Raw genomic sequence first — 13,702 nt, 5'->3', positions numbered from 1 at the left:
TTTTGTCCAGGCTGAGATGTCTTATTAGTTACAGAGCAAAGGGTGTAAATTAGAGCCCAATCAACAACAATTTAAACCAACTCACACTTGTTCTTTAAAAGAATCTGTAGTCAAGAAATTATTGACCTCAATCTAACTCAAGTTAAAATAGCATGTATTAAATTCTCGCCACTTGCAATTACAGGCTCCCCAAATGCCCTTAACTCAAGAGAACGCCTAAGGAAATGGAAATGTGTCCTAACAAATCAACAGAAGAAAATCTGAAACGTGTCAATGTTGTAATTCAAAGTTATTACTTATATAGGCATATTATCAATAACTGACATCTACCATAATCAGAAATGCTTATTAAACAAAATAGAAGATCTGAAATGTGTCATTTTAGAGAGCCAATTCGACATGAAGTAGAAGAATTGTACCATTGTAAGTGTCCAGTGAATGTACCAGCATTATATCCTCCGCTACGTCCTGATGAGTGGCCCCAGCCTCGGACCCTGTCCCAGATAGTGCGAAACGCCACATGACCGCAGATAACCAGCAGAGTGTCAGCGCTCCGATTGACTTCAAGGTTAAAGGCAACATGGCTGATTATGCCGTTCATCTTCAACGCATGGGAGGAAAGGTGTTAAGGTCAAGGGTGACATATGGCCGCCTCCTCTCCGCCCCCCCGCATGGCTCAGGTTTGTTTTCCTATCTAAATGGACAAACAAGGTTATGCCATTCGGACTGATAATATGTCAACAAAGCCTGATTCTGAACATGTTGTATGGAGCAAACATTCAGGCTATCTTTTGTTTTAATTCTTATTCATTGCATTCAGAAACAGAAAAGTGTATTCCCTGCAGGGTTTCCTAACTCAGAATAACCTTTGCAAAATGTCTCTGTTAACCAGGAATGTAATGATAAATAATAAGCTGGTCAAACCATGAGAACTTCTGTCAAAACATTTGTCAGCTTAAAGAACATCTTTGAAAATATAAAATGTATAAAGTAGGTTTAAGTCAGTTTACGCTCCCATATTTCCCTGCGGTTAACTCTTGATGAACTGCAAAGAATATTAATGCTCAAATCTACATGTCAACATGTATCCAATTGCAACACCTTGGCCAGGTCCTTCCTATAAGTCCTGCCTTTCACACTGTGACATATGGTAGCAGACTCTTATGGTATTAGAGTGAAGTAAACTGGGAGAGGGCGAGACTGCCTTTGCTCACACCAACAGGTTACATGTGTCCTTATATTTCTATTTCTATTTTGTGACAGCAGCACATCTCATTTTCTTCTGCCTGTATGCATTCGCGTAAGCTATCTCTCTGGGTTGCATTTGAATGTGAAAAGCTTCTTATATGTGACTTAGTGCGGCCAGGTCATTAGCATTCACATGGGGGGTTGGGCCCTAGGGGGTGGGGTGGGGTGCTGCTACTGTGAGAGTGAACAAGTGGTATTAGTAGGGTGGAGCTGTGGAGAGGGTGGGCTGGGAGACTTGCCGGGTGATCAGGACAGGCTTGTCCACTGTAGGTAAAGATCAGGGAGAGAAGAGGCTGCTGGGTACACAGAGCATCAGGTTGGGCAGCAGAGTTTAGGGTGTGGCACACTGGTGAAACACTGGATGCTTCTCACTATGGTCCCCTAGCCAGGCCACTGGAGGGGATGAAGGAAGAGAACCCACTGGATGGTAAGATATCTCTGTAGCTCTCACAGGGTTTTAAGGCTGGTTACCATGGCACCAAGATATGGCCTGATTCAGGTGAACTTCAATTGGATGGCCATTCAGGTCAACGGTGCGAGTAGGAAATGGGAGGGGGATTTCTAGAACATGCTTGCAAGGGCTGGGTTCTGTTTGTATGTTTTCCCCAATAATACTATTGGCAGTATGACTGAGTTTCAGCGGCATACCAAAACAATATCTTTTCTTACCTACAGGTAATATAAACAAAATGAACAAAATAAATACCAAAAGATGCCAAAGTTCTCAATGTGGTAAATGTTGTCTAAACGCAAGCAGCCACACAAGAAGTTTTATTAAATAGGACAGAGTCTAAAATAGGCAAAATCTTGACTGACATCAGGAACTATCTGATCAAAGTCAACTAGAGTACAAATCTAACCAGACATTTGTGTGTGCTGCAGACATATTTCGGTCAGTACCAAAAAGGTATTGGGTTCAATACCCAGCCCTAATTTCTGTAAGATGCAGAGGCTTGATTACTTTTGGCATGTTGATATTCACAGTCAGTTTGAAATTTTTTTTTATTCCAATTAGATTTTGTTGGAGTGAGTAAAAGTATCTCTGACATATGGATGTAAACCCCCAATTACAAAATATTCTCATTATAACCCATCAACCATCAATCTCAAAAGCTCTAAAAGTGATGTCTTTACATGGCTTATTCTGTTTGAAAACAGCAAAAACAAAACAAGAGGCATTCTTTTAGCAGCAATATAAAGTGGGATAAAGCAGCAAATTGGTGAACCAATAACCAGCAAATGTTTGTCATTTTTCTTGACAATGACCATGTCTTTTCAAAACCACAATTGCTTCTTCTGATTTTTTACAGATTTTCTTATATTATTTATTAGACTTTACTGAATCATTTAAAGTAGGGAAATGAATGCAAAACAGGGGGTGGTGGAGGGGACTACATGCAGTCCCAGCCTGAAACATACAAGTTGATCACAGTTATATGGTATTATTACTAAATATATAACTTGCAATCTATAATATCATTTGCATTCATTTCAATATATTTGGTTACCAGCATTACATGGCTGTAAGCCCATGAAATGTCAGAGTAAGTAAGAGATCAAATAAAGTACACAATTCAAATGATGCACTTTTAGTAATTTCTAGCATTAGCAAATATCCGTGGAAATTACATTAACTGACGGTGGACAGTATTTTATGTTGGGTGCATGAAACATTGTGGGAGTCCATGTTGGCTAATCTGGGAATATCTGACTTCCCACTTTGAATTAGTTTTTTTAAGTTTTAGTCGCATATGAAAGGATGTGTAGTAACAGAAAGTGGTTCCTTCAAGAGGATCCACCTCAGCGCTTCTCTTGGTCACCATCTTATTAGCATTCAGCTCCTTTGGCTCTCAACTCTGCTCAGTTTGTAACCAAGCAAGCTGTGAAACTTTAGCTTAAACTTTCGTCCCTGTTGCTCTAAGTGCTTCATTTAGTTAATGTCTGTATGTTTTGTCACGTTGAATCTGTGTTTATGCTTGGACATGCACTTTGATCCTCCTCAGAAGTGCCTGAGGCATGGTTGAGGGGAGGGGAGGCTAATTTGGGTGAGGGGGAAGGGGAGTGGTATTGTTGAACGGCAGCGAAAATAGGACTATCAGTTCCACTCAGATAACCCCTAGCTGTCATTGGACCTCAAGCCAAGCTGTGACCCCAGGGCTTGAACTCTGCAGTCATGTGACCAGGCAGTCAAGTGACCAGTGGTGTTGCTCGGCTCTGGCTATGGTCAGAGAGGGTCAGGCTGTCGAGGAAAGAGGTTGCAGGGAATGAGAACAGAGAACAGAGAGAGAGAGGCAGAGAAAGAAAGGAGTCATGAGGCGACCAGGCCCAGTGGCTTTTCTGTAGCCGAGTCTACGCGTGAATGGGTTCCAGGCAGACTGGGAGAAGCATGAAATGGATACATGGGAAGGTAAGGGAGGCTAGAAGAGAAAGCTATTGCTTTATTTTATTGGGCCATACTTGAAGTTACGATAATTGTGTTTGAATGGGAGAGCAGAGCTGTTTGTGATTAAGCAGAGAATGTATTTGAACTGCATTCTGGTGACTTCACATTTTCTTTTTATACCTTTTATTATTTGATTGAGGAGGCTAGTTTCCTTTTTCTTTTTATATGTGTTAGATTTGTATGTTGCTAATCCGTCAAACATAGCTTCATACCTTGAAACACAATTAATGAATGATATAAATACAGAAAAAAAACAAATAGTTCCAGGTATATGCTGCTCTCAAGATCGTAAAGAAATACTAAATTCTTTTTGAAATTGTGCTATTTGTGTAATTTGACAGGATTAGCCCTTTATGCTGTAAGTTGTTAATGATTTTCAGGCCAGGGTAATGAGCAGAGAGATATTCCAGATTTTCACACTGTTCCTTTCGATCGATGCCTTCAGATGCTTTGTTTATGTGTATTATGACGTGTTTTGGTGCAACGGTGATTTGCACAGCTCGCCTCCATATGTATTGATCTTTGGTATGTGGCTTTGGGTTTGTACACAGTCAGCAGTGTTTATGTCATGGAGGATCACTCTACTGGCCAGTCACCACTAGACCAAATCTGAGAGTTCTTTCATATATTCTGATATTTTTCCTTTGCATGTGTCTTTTTTTCTTTCTTTTTTTTTTTTTTACGTTCATGCTGTTTGAGAGTAGTTTCTCCTATGTGTAACTGTTAAGTGGGTGATTTTTCCTTGAACTTTGTTGACTGTGCTCTCACCAAATTGCTTTTATCTCTTCTCTCTTTTGTTACTTCATTTGGCTATTTATGTGAATTATCTTAAGTGCCAGAATAAAATAACCTTCTTTTGGAAGTTGTCACACCACATCCCACCAGAGCACCCAGCCCCTCCCTCCACTTGAATTGCAGGAATTTGGAATGTGATCCTTTCTCACTCTTAAGATATAGTCCACATGGCAAAGCAAAGTGACTCACCAAAATGTCCTGGAACACTAATTTCTGCTGCATGTCCTTTGAGAAGCGCGTATCTCGCTGTGTTTGTTGATCATACAGTTCACTGAAAATGTTTGTTGTAACTTGCTAATCCTCGACACAAAAGCTGCGCTCAGGGAGTGTAAAGACAATCAAAGAATTTCTGGCAGTATGTCCTTCATTTGATATTTTCCTTCAAGGACTTTGGTGTAGCATGTGGAGGAACCATGTTACTGTATTTGTCCCCTCCCCCCTCATGTTAATCCCCCCTCCGGCAGCCATGTTGGTTGTGCTCCAGCTGAGGGAGGGTTAACTCCATACTGTAACTATACTATAGCTCTCTGCATCACCTTCATTCTGCGGGAATCCCTTTCTGTTTTCATATTGTTTGTTGACATTGAGAAGAAAAAATGGGAAACGACACACAAGAGGTAAACAGAGAGAGAAGGGGAGGTTGTGGACAGGGGACAGAAGCTGTGTGAAGATCAATAGTAACAATGGGGGAGGTCAGCTGGGAATCCTGTGCGTCTGTAATGCCTGCTTATGAATAGCCAATGAAAGAAGCTGCTCGTTCCAGCCATGTACGCTCTTATTTCCTAATTTCACTGAAACATATCCATCTCCCTGGTCCTAGCCTTGTCAAACCAGACATCAAGTCCATCACTATGCAGATCTTTGTCTTTCATGGGTGTGTTATTTCACCCTTCCCCCAGCACATACACACACTCACACAGGATTGAACTTCTGATGCATTGCTTTGCAAATCTAGTTTTTGTCTCTTTGCCTATTTTTATGGAACAAGATGTCTGCTAAACAGAAGATGATCAGCTGAAGTGCAGCAGGCTCCATTTTTATTGGTGGGCATTTTAGATTTAGAGTATTGCGGTCTTTTCTTAAGGCTGCACAATTAAATGAACATGATCGACGGTGATATCGCCATTTAAAATGTGTGCTCCTCTCATGGCAAACTCTGCTGCATATCAAATCAAGCGCTTCCTAAACTTACAGCCGGGGGGGGGGGGGGGCGATTTGGCTGTGCACGCACCCTCCTGCTGCTACAGTCCAGAGTAGACAGCAAAGACCACAAGTCCGCTGAGGGAGCTGGTCGCGGCCCTTCTAGGCAATGCATGGGAGTCAATCAGACACAGCTATAATAGACAAAAAAGAACCGTTTATCTACACAGCCTACTTAATCATAAAAGAAGCACAAAAATCATGCACTGATTACCAAATCTAAATTTAAACAGGTCAGCAAAATCAGGCAGGCAAAACGCTCTGATTCTGAAATGCTCCCAGTGGGAGATGCAGCCTGTAGACGACCGAACAAAACCGGGTCGCAGAGAGCCATTGCTGGTAAGCAGATTAGAAGTCATAAGTAGAGCCACAAAAAGGACAAAATAAGAACAAGCCAACATTGTGCTCGTGAAATGCATCTTAGACGCTTCCAGTTAACACTTCAAGTTAATGCTGTGCAGAGGACGGGACAAAACCGCAGTGCAGCAGTAGCTGGACTTAGTTGTAAAAATTTTATTTATATCTTGCTTCTAGGCGATGATGCAATTTAAGGACCAGTCTTATTTTGATGCAAAGATTTGTACATTAGCAGAAATGCAGCACATCATGGATGTGAAAACAGTCGTTATTTAAAATTGAAAGTGCAATAAAAATATGTTGTCCCTAAAATCAATGAATAATCGTGATTAATCGTGATCTTGATCTCAATATAGATCAAAATAATCGTGATTATCATTTTGGCCATAATCGTGCAGCCCTATCTGTCCTGCATGGGAAATACAATTGGAAGTTTATCCTGCTGGTTCGGCGGTCTCTGGGAAGTCCCCCCTCTTATTAATAAAGGGGAGACTCAAAATTCATTATATGTGCGAAGCACATGGTTTATATCAGCATCTGCTGACCTGACATCAAAAAAGGAGCTCAGGGCCAAAACCAGTTTCTGCTGGCTTTTTAAGCAGAGGTTTCATGTTCCACAAATGAAAGGAAAGAAGGAACAGACCATGCCTCATTTCCTCTGTAGTACACAACTTGTATGGCACATAATATTATATTCTTTTATTTATCTTTTTTTTATTCAACACATTAAATTCCATTGACATTTTTCAAATTCACAATGAATAACAAAAAAGATCAGCCTGATGACATTTTTTAGCTACTGCTTCTAAATCCAGCGTAAGAATAATTACTGACAGATGTAAATGATCCTACATAATATTTTTTTTTTTTGGGGGGGGGGGTCAAAAACCTTTTGACATTCACTTCAAAAAGTGTTTTTATTGTTTTAGTCAGCTCAGTAATATGGCTTGTGTATTGAATGTGAATGTGTTGGTAGCACTGAGTATCAAAAACTGATAAGAGACTTAAAACCTTGTGCACATCGGTCTAAATGTATGGATGTTAGAATACTCTTCAACACAGTTCTCCACATGCAGACATAAATTATTATATAGAATCAAAAAGCATTTAAATGATCTTTTCAGATGCAAACAAAGCTGAGACAGTGAGCCAGACTCCTACAGTTGAGGCTTTTCCCACATTATTTAACAGTAGCATCACATTAGCATACCATTAATATGTTAATATGTAGCCTATCTTTGGTGTGGTATTACTCAATGCTAATGATTTAGCCTCTAAGCCTGGGTGTATATTATCAAGACAGCAATGTCAACAGGTCGCCATTGTCTCATGGATGAGCCCAATCTGCAACTGCATGCACGTAACTTTAAAGATTAGCATCACAGAGTGCGATGCCAGGAATGCTGGATCTGAGTCATTGGCCCAATCCCAATCCTCCATGCTCACAGACTCAGACTTTGAGACATGTTCCCGGTAAGAGGGCTGCCCCACTGCCACACACACAAATCAACAAGTGCATAAGGGCTGTCTTGCTGACTTTTTGAACCCTTAAGTGCACACTTTCAGTAAGACTACACCTCTGCAGAAGTGTTAAAATAAGGTAAACAAACATGGAAGGAGCAACTAGAAGAAAACATTTGTTTACATATAAGTGTATGACGTTGTTAAAAACAAGTACATTGATTATTTGAAATTTACCTCTTGTTCACTCTATAAGACTTTATGACTTATGGATTACCTTCAAATCAGTCCCTAAATAAAACTGTAACGTTACATGATCAACAATAAACACTAGACACTACTTGTTACGTAGGCAGGTTATAGGTAACGGAGGGAGCGGAATAACAGCAAGCTCATCAGAAGTCCCACACCTCGAGTCGTCTCAAGTCAAGTCTGAAGTCACTGTGTGTGCGACTTAAGTCGGACTCTAGTCCGAGTGTCAAACTCGATTCCCCACCTCTGACGTCAACTAAGGGCCCATCCACACTACTTTTGCTATGTTTGCACCTCCCGTCCAGACTAAAATGGCGGAAACGAACACCTAAAATGGAGATGTTTGAAAACGTTGCTGACCCCGTTTTTTGTTTTAAAACTCTGGGTAGTGTTTTAGTGTGGATGGGGAAAAAACGGAAGATTTTAAAAACGATGACGCAGACGCTCACGTTTGGCTCTTTGATCTGATTTGATTCGGTCTTCTAAGTCATGCAAAGCAGAAACACGATGCTACTAACACAGTTTTTGATTTGGTATTTTTATTCAAATATGTTGTACCGTGCAACATTTATAGCCTATACTTGTACACTTGTGTCGCTGTTTACTTTGCGACAACTCCCAGTCTGTTTTCCGCTGCCACAATCTCTAACAGTCCCAGCTCGTTATTGGTTTCATGCAAAATAAAATCTGCTGTCATTCTTCATATGCATTACTATATTCTTTCGCTAAATCTTCTGTAACTATGGAATAAACCATCTGCTTCATGTTTACACCGGCACGCGCATGCCCAGTGTACGTGAACAGGCACTAGATGTAATATAGATGGAAATCCACTCTGATACGCAGCTAAAACGCTGGTGTGGACGGAGACCGTATTAGTTTTTAATCTAAAATGGAGTAGTGTAGAGGGCCTATGTCTGAGAGTTCAGGCCTTAGGCTTCAGGGTGTCGATTGGGATTGGGCCATAGAGTGTCTTCAGATGTGTGTTCATGTACATACCAGTCACAGGGGGTGACTCAGGGGTTGCTCCCCTGCTTCACCCCCAGGTAGGAGAGATAAGTTTCAGAGGAGAAAAGATATGAGGAGGGGAGAGGGGGAAGAAGAAAGGCTGAAGAAGGAGGAGGGAGGGTGACTGCAGCGGAAAAGTACAGCAGATTCCTTCAACCCCCGCTCTCTGTCTCAGCTGGGCTCGATTGTGATGGAAAGTCCAAGACAAAACCTGAAGAGAAAACCCCTTCAGCAGCAGGCCTTGTTGCTCTGTCAGCCACTCAAAGGATTGCGTCACACTATGCATCAGCCATTGTGTGTGCACGGTGTGCACAATAGGGAGATTTGGCCACGATACGTCTCTGTTCTCAGCATGACAAACAGCTCACACAGGGGCAAGGAGATTGAGAAACCTCCATGGGCACTGTTTAAACTGGCATTAAAAAGTCAAGCAGCAGCAGCATGCTGTGTGGGACTGCTTCAGACTGGTTTCAGCCTTAAAAAATCACGCTGGTCTTGTACATTCAACCTTTTTTTTCTGTGTGAATTGAAAATGGGTTCCAGAGCATTGGGGATTCCTGCACACAACCTAGAGAGAGGAACAGAGGGTGGAGTTCAAGATGAAGCTGTCCTTTTATAATTCTTTATTGTCATTTTGAAGGCATTCATTAATCAGTCACTTATCAGTTCTTTAAACAAAAACACCCTTTCTGTAAATAAGAAATGTTTCGGTCTTAGTCAAGATTCTTACTCAGTTGTGGGGATTTTCCAGATGCAACCATCTAACATTAACCTCAATTCATTATCTAAAAAACTGTAAGATTCTTTACAAGTTGCTTCAGTTTACTTAAAAAACACTGGATTCTATATCCTACAGTGCCATCAATAGCATCTTTTATTAGAGCCTCCCTGCCTGGAAGTAACCCACAGCTTTCAAACTCCTCGTCTCCAAGCACAAGCTGTGAAGACCCTGATGATGTCATCAGGCAAGACATCATTGTAGCAGTACACCTCTGCTGGATCCATCTATCAGCTAAAGTAATATCTGTTGTACTTTCAAACACAGGCCTGTTATGGGAAGTGTTCCATGTTGGCTAAACTTGGCAGGGCTGTTATGGCTAGAGTTTCCTCCTCACCACACATTCTCATCAAATACTGTCATCGGGGAAGAATAGGATTCATCCAGGCTGATGAAATAAGATAGTTACCAGCTGAGGATACTGGTTATCAGGCTCACCTCAGCTGTAGTAACTCCTCTAGTAAAGCACCATGTGACCTCTAGCCATGCAGATAGTTTTGGTTTTATTTGTCCTAGTTGTCTCTCAGATTTCTCCATCCAACCCCAATACAACAGATGTAAATGGAATTTAAGTGATGGTGCCCATAAACTAAAAAATACATATAAAAACAACAACACTGTGTCCAGAAACGGTTTCCAGTGGAACTATGGTTTATACGGTGTTTTTTCTTTGCCTATTTTTTTGTCTCTGTCACTTCAATTCAGACTTGTTTTGTCTGAAGAGTTATGTTACATGTTTGAAATGTTAGCAGTCTGCGGCAGACTCATGGTCAGACATGCTGCAGACAGAACATTTACCCTAACCCGAACCTTTACAAAGCGAAACCCTAAGTAAATGTCATGAATATTTAACTGTCATCTACAGGCAGGAGGAGGAGGATGTGACAATCTGAGATCAAGTGTGTGAAGGTGTGAATCAGCCTGTTTATATGGTGGCCATGCACTTGAAAGACAGGGTGATAGATTTGGCAAATAAGCCTGAGTGAAGGCAACTAATAGCCATTGTGTTTTTACCTCACTGAAGGAAGTCAGGCGTTTCACGTTAGTTATATGGTTTTAATGTGTTCTCCAAATGAGCACATGGGCTGACAAATGGCTGGCTGAGGATTATTTGATCTTCCTCATGTTTTATGATGCCAGGGACCTTCATAGCCCTTATTCTAAGCTCTGCTTACAGTAACATCATGTCTTTGAGTAAAGTCAAAGCATCGATTTCAGCTGGAAGTGCGGCGTTTCTGTGTGATGGTGAGAAATTAGTTGGGTCTTGAGGCTTTTTGGAGGAGTTGCTGTGGTTTTTCTGAAGCTTAGAAGCTGAAAAGCTCTTTATTGAGACTTTAGCTAAAACTGTGGTGATTGGACTTCTTGGTCATTTTCAAAATGAATTCATCATAAGGGTGTAACGATCAAAATTAGTCTATACATTTTTTATCCGTCCATCCATCCATCCATCATCAACCGCTTATCCTTCGTACAGGGTCGCAGCGGGCTGGAGCCAATCCCAGCTGACATCGGGCGAAAGGAGGGGTACACCCTGGACAGGTCGCCCCATTAAAGAATTAAAAAAGGGTTTTAATAGTGGAAATTATCCAGCAATCAGAGATACATACTTCGTATTCATTAATACAGACAGTATAATATACTCTATATTGTTACTCTCCTAGGAAACCACGCATCTCCAAAATTTCAACTTTTCAAGAAAAGTAGCCTTGTTTTAATCAAAGTTTTCTATAAACCTTAGATATATGAAAAACTCACACATGTGCTTAAAACTTTAAAATCAATCTGTTCATTTATTTGGAGATAAATAATTTTTAAAGGATATACGGATCCCTAAATGCAAATCCACACATTACGTGTTATATTGCCCCTTCTTCAAGTTAATTTGATTTAGGTACTGTTTATAAAACAGAAACAATTAGTTGATTCATTTTTAAATTTTCAAGCAAAAATGCCAAACATTCCCAGTATCAGCTTCTCTTATGTTATGATTTCATGCTTTTCTTTGTCTTATGTGATAATAAAATGAATATATTTAGATTTTTGACAAAACAATTAATATGCTGATGGCTTTAGAAAATGATGACGCTGTAAAGCGCCGGGTCACACTGTGTGCTCTTGAAGAAATTGCAGCAGCAATGGTATTTCTCTGACTGGTAGGGCTTCCTAGGGCTAATCTTAACTTGTGCCATATAGAGTTAATAAAATAGTTCTATTCTAATCCCAAGATGGGCTCACGGTGTGACACCCATTGTCTCTGTACAGTATGTCTGCCCCTGCAGTCTTCTGCAGGTAGCAAATTTAAACCCCACACCATTTAAATGGTAATCTGTATCTGGGATTTAGAAATCCTTTATTCACCACTCATTATCTTGGAGAGGCTTTATGCCATGTGGCCCTAGACCCCCACACCCACCTCCTTCTAATTACGTTTAGTACATGAACCCTGCAGCCAGCTATGAAAACCCCCTCTCTCTGGGAGGCTTAGCTCTCAGGTCAGCGATGTGTGATGAGCTGGCCCTTTAAATTATGTACACACAAAAAAAGTTTAATCCTGCTCATTTGAATATTAAAGATGATGTTACTCTGGCCTCTTTATTGTCAAAACATTGTGCCTTATAATCAGTGATGGGTGACTAGGTCAACCAGTGACAACTCTCACAATATCAGGTTTCTTCCAGTCATGTCCCATGAGGTAAACAGTATCGTCTGTGTGTGTCTGTGTGTGGGTGGGGGGAATCTACAGCTGCTTCATCTACACCCTTTAACAGGTTCCAGAGTCACATTCTTAAACATGATGATATATTTTTAAGTGTTTGTGAGTGTTGGGGACATCTGTGACATCAGCTGTAGGTTTCCCAAGGGTAGGTTTGAATCTTTGATATGAAAATCCACATTAACTGACTGTGATGGGCATCTCCCAATCAAGTAATTCTAAAAGGATTAGTTGATTTATCAATATTTGATAAACAGAAAATTAATGATCAATTGTTATTAAATAATAGTGATAAAAGTTTATCGCAGAAAAATGCCAAGAAATCACTGGTTTTAAAAGTATTAGTAGTTCTCAACAATCAAGAAACATGCTCCATACAGTACCTTCATTTAGACTTTAATGTCTTTTCAATAAAACACTTTTAGAAGTATTCTACAAAAAAATGTACAATAATATAATAATAAACACCAACAGTACATAACTTTATTTGGAGCAGAACATGTCACATTGAATGTGATAGAGAGGCAGCTTGTCTGAATTATTCTAAAATCTGGAGCAAAGGCAAGATATTTTGGAATGATTGCAGTGTGTGATTCAATGTTTTCTCATATGTGAAAACACCTGACCAGTCCTACGTCACCAAGGCTTAAACAAATCTATTTGAGTCATCTAGTAGACTATTTAAAAGGAGTAAAACATGCAGTAAATCCTCCCTCAGTACATAAAGTAAACAAAGATGCACCAGGAACTCGTGCAGTCAGTGCTTTGCTGTACACATTGAGCCACGCAGAAATCCTGCTCGTCTGCCTCCATTATTGGCTTTCTAACCACAGAGTCTCCTAGGAGGGTAAAGATCCCGCCTGTGTGTAGTGCAGTTTGTTGCATTACACAAGAGTCTTAAATCAATCAGATGTCCAGGTTAATCTCCAGGCTCAGCAGGCAGCATTAACTTGCTGGGCAGCAGCCTCAGACCTTTTTATGTCTACTTCATTCTTTGTGGCTACACATGTGCAATCTCTTTATGATAGCACACATGCTGCTGTCCACATACATTTTTGTGTTTACTGGGACGACAGACTTTCTTTAGTAGAACATTACAACTTTTTACATCAACCAGTAGTCCTGTTTCCTTTGACCGATACCTGCAGGAGACTGAGAACAACCGCCTGAAGCATAAGGGTAACAGATACAAGGTAATCAACAATAAGCAACTAACCAAGGACAGAAAATACCAAATTCTGCCTAGGTGAGAAAAGGCCATCTTGGTGATTACCTTAATGGGCTGATCAAAAGAGACTCAAAGATTATACTCGGTTATCTCATGACCTTTCAGATTTATATTGCAACACCTTGTGGAACTCCCAGCAGAGGTAGTTTTGAAACAGGCGTCGACAGTAACGATTTCCAGGTTAGTATTCGAAGTCTTTTGAGAAACTGAAAACCAATT

General features: G+C 40.5%; 1 protein-coding gene across 3 annotated transcripts in view; it reads left to right on the top strand.

Moving 5' to 3' along the window:
• Window positions 1-13,702, top strand: part of LOC119892010 (nuclear receptor subfamily 6 group A member 1-A) — a 96,255-nt gene that overhangs the window by 65,211 nt on the left and 17,342 nt on the right. The window contains exon 1 of one of the 3 annotated variants that reach the window (XM_038704067.1): window positions 3,504-3,655. The exons of the other annotated variants lie outside the window; for them this stretch is intronic. Within the exon in view, the coding sequence (XP_038559995.1) occupies window positions 3,640-3,655 (16 nt within the window). The 5' untranslated portion in view covers window positions 3,504-3,639. Of the gene's footprint in view, window positions 1-3,503; window positions 3,656-13,702 lie in introns of those variants that run through there. 3 annotated transcript variants of the gene reach the window in all.

This window comes from Micropterus salmoides, unplaced genomic scaffold (genome assembly GCF_014851395.1).
Source record: "Micropterus salmoides isolate LMB-PRFRI ecotype aquatic unplaced genomic scaffold, ASM1485139v1 Ms_hic_scaffold_7, whole genome shotgun sequence".
Classification (NCBI taxonomy): domain Eukaryota; kingdom Metazoa; phylum Chordata; class Actinopteri; order Centrarchiformes; family Centrarchidae; genus Micropterus; species Micropterus salmoides.
Note: the sequence above shows the minus strand (reverse complement) of the source record. Positions and strands in the feature narration are given on the sequence as shown.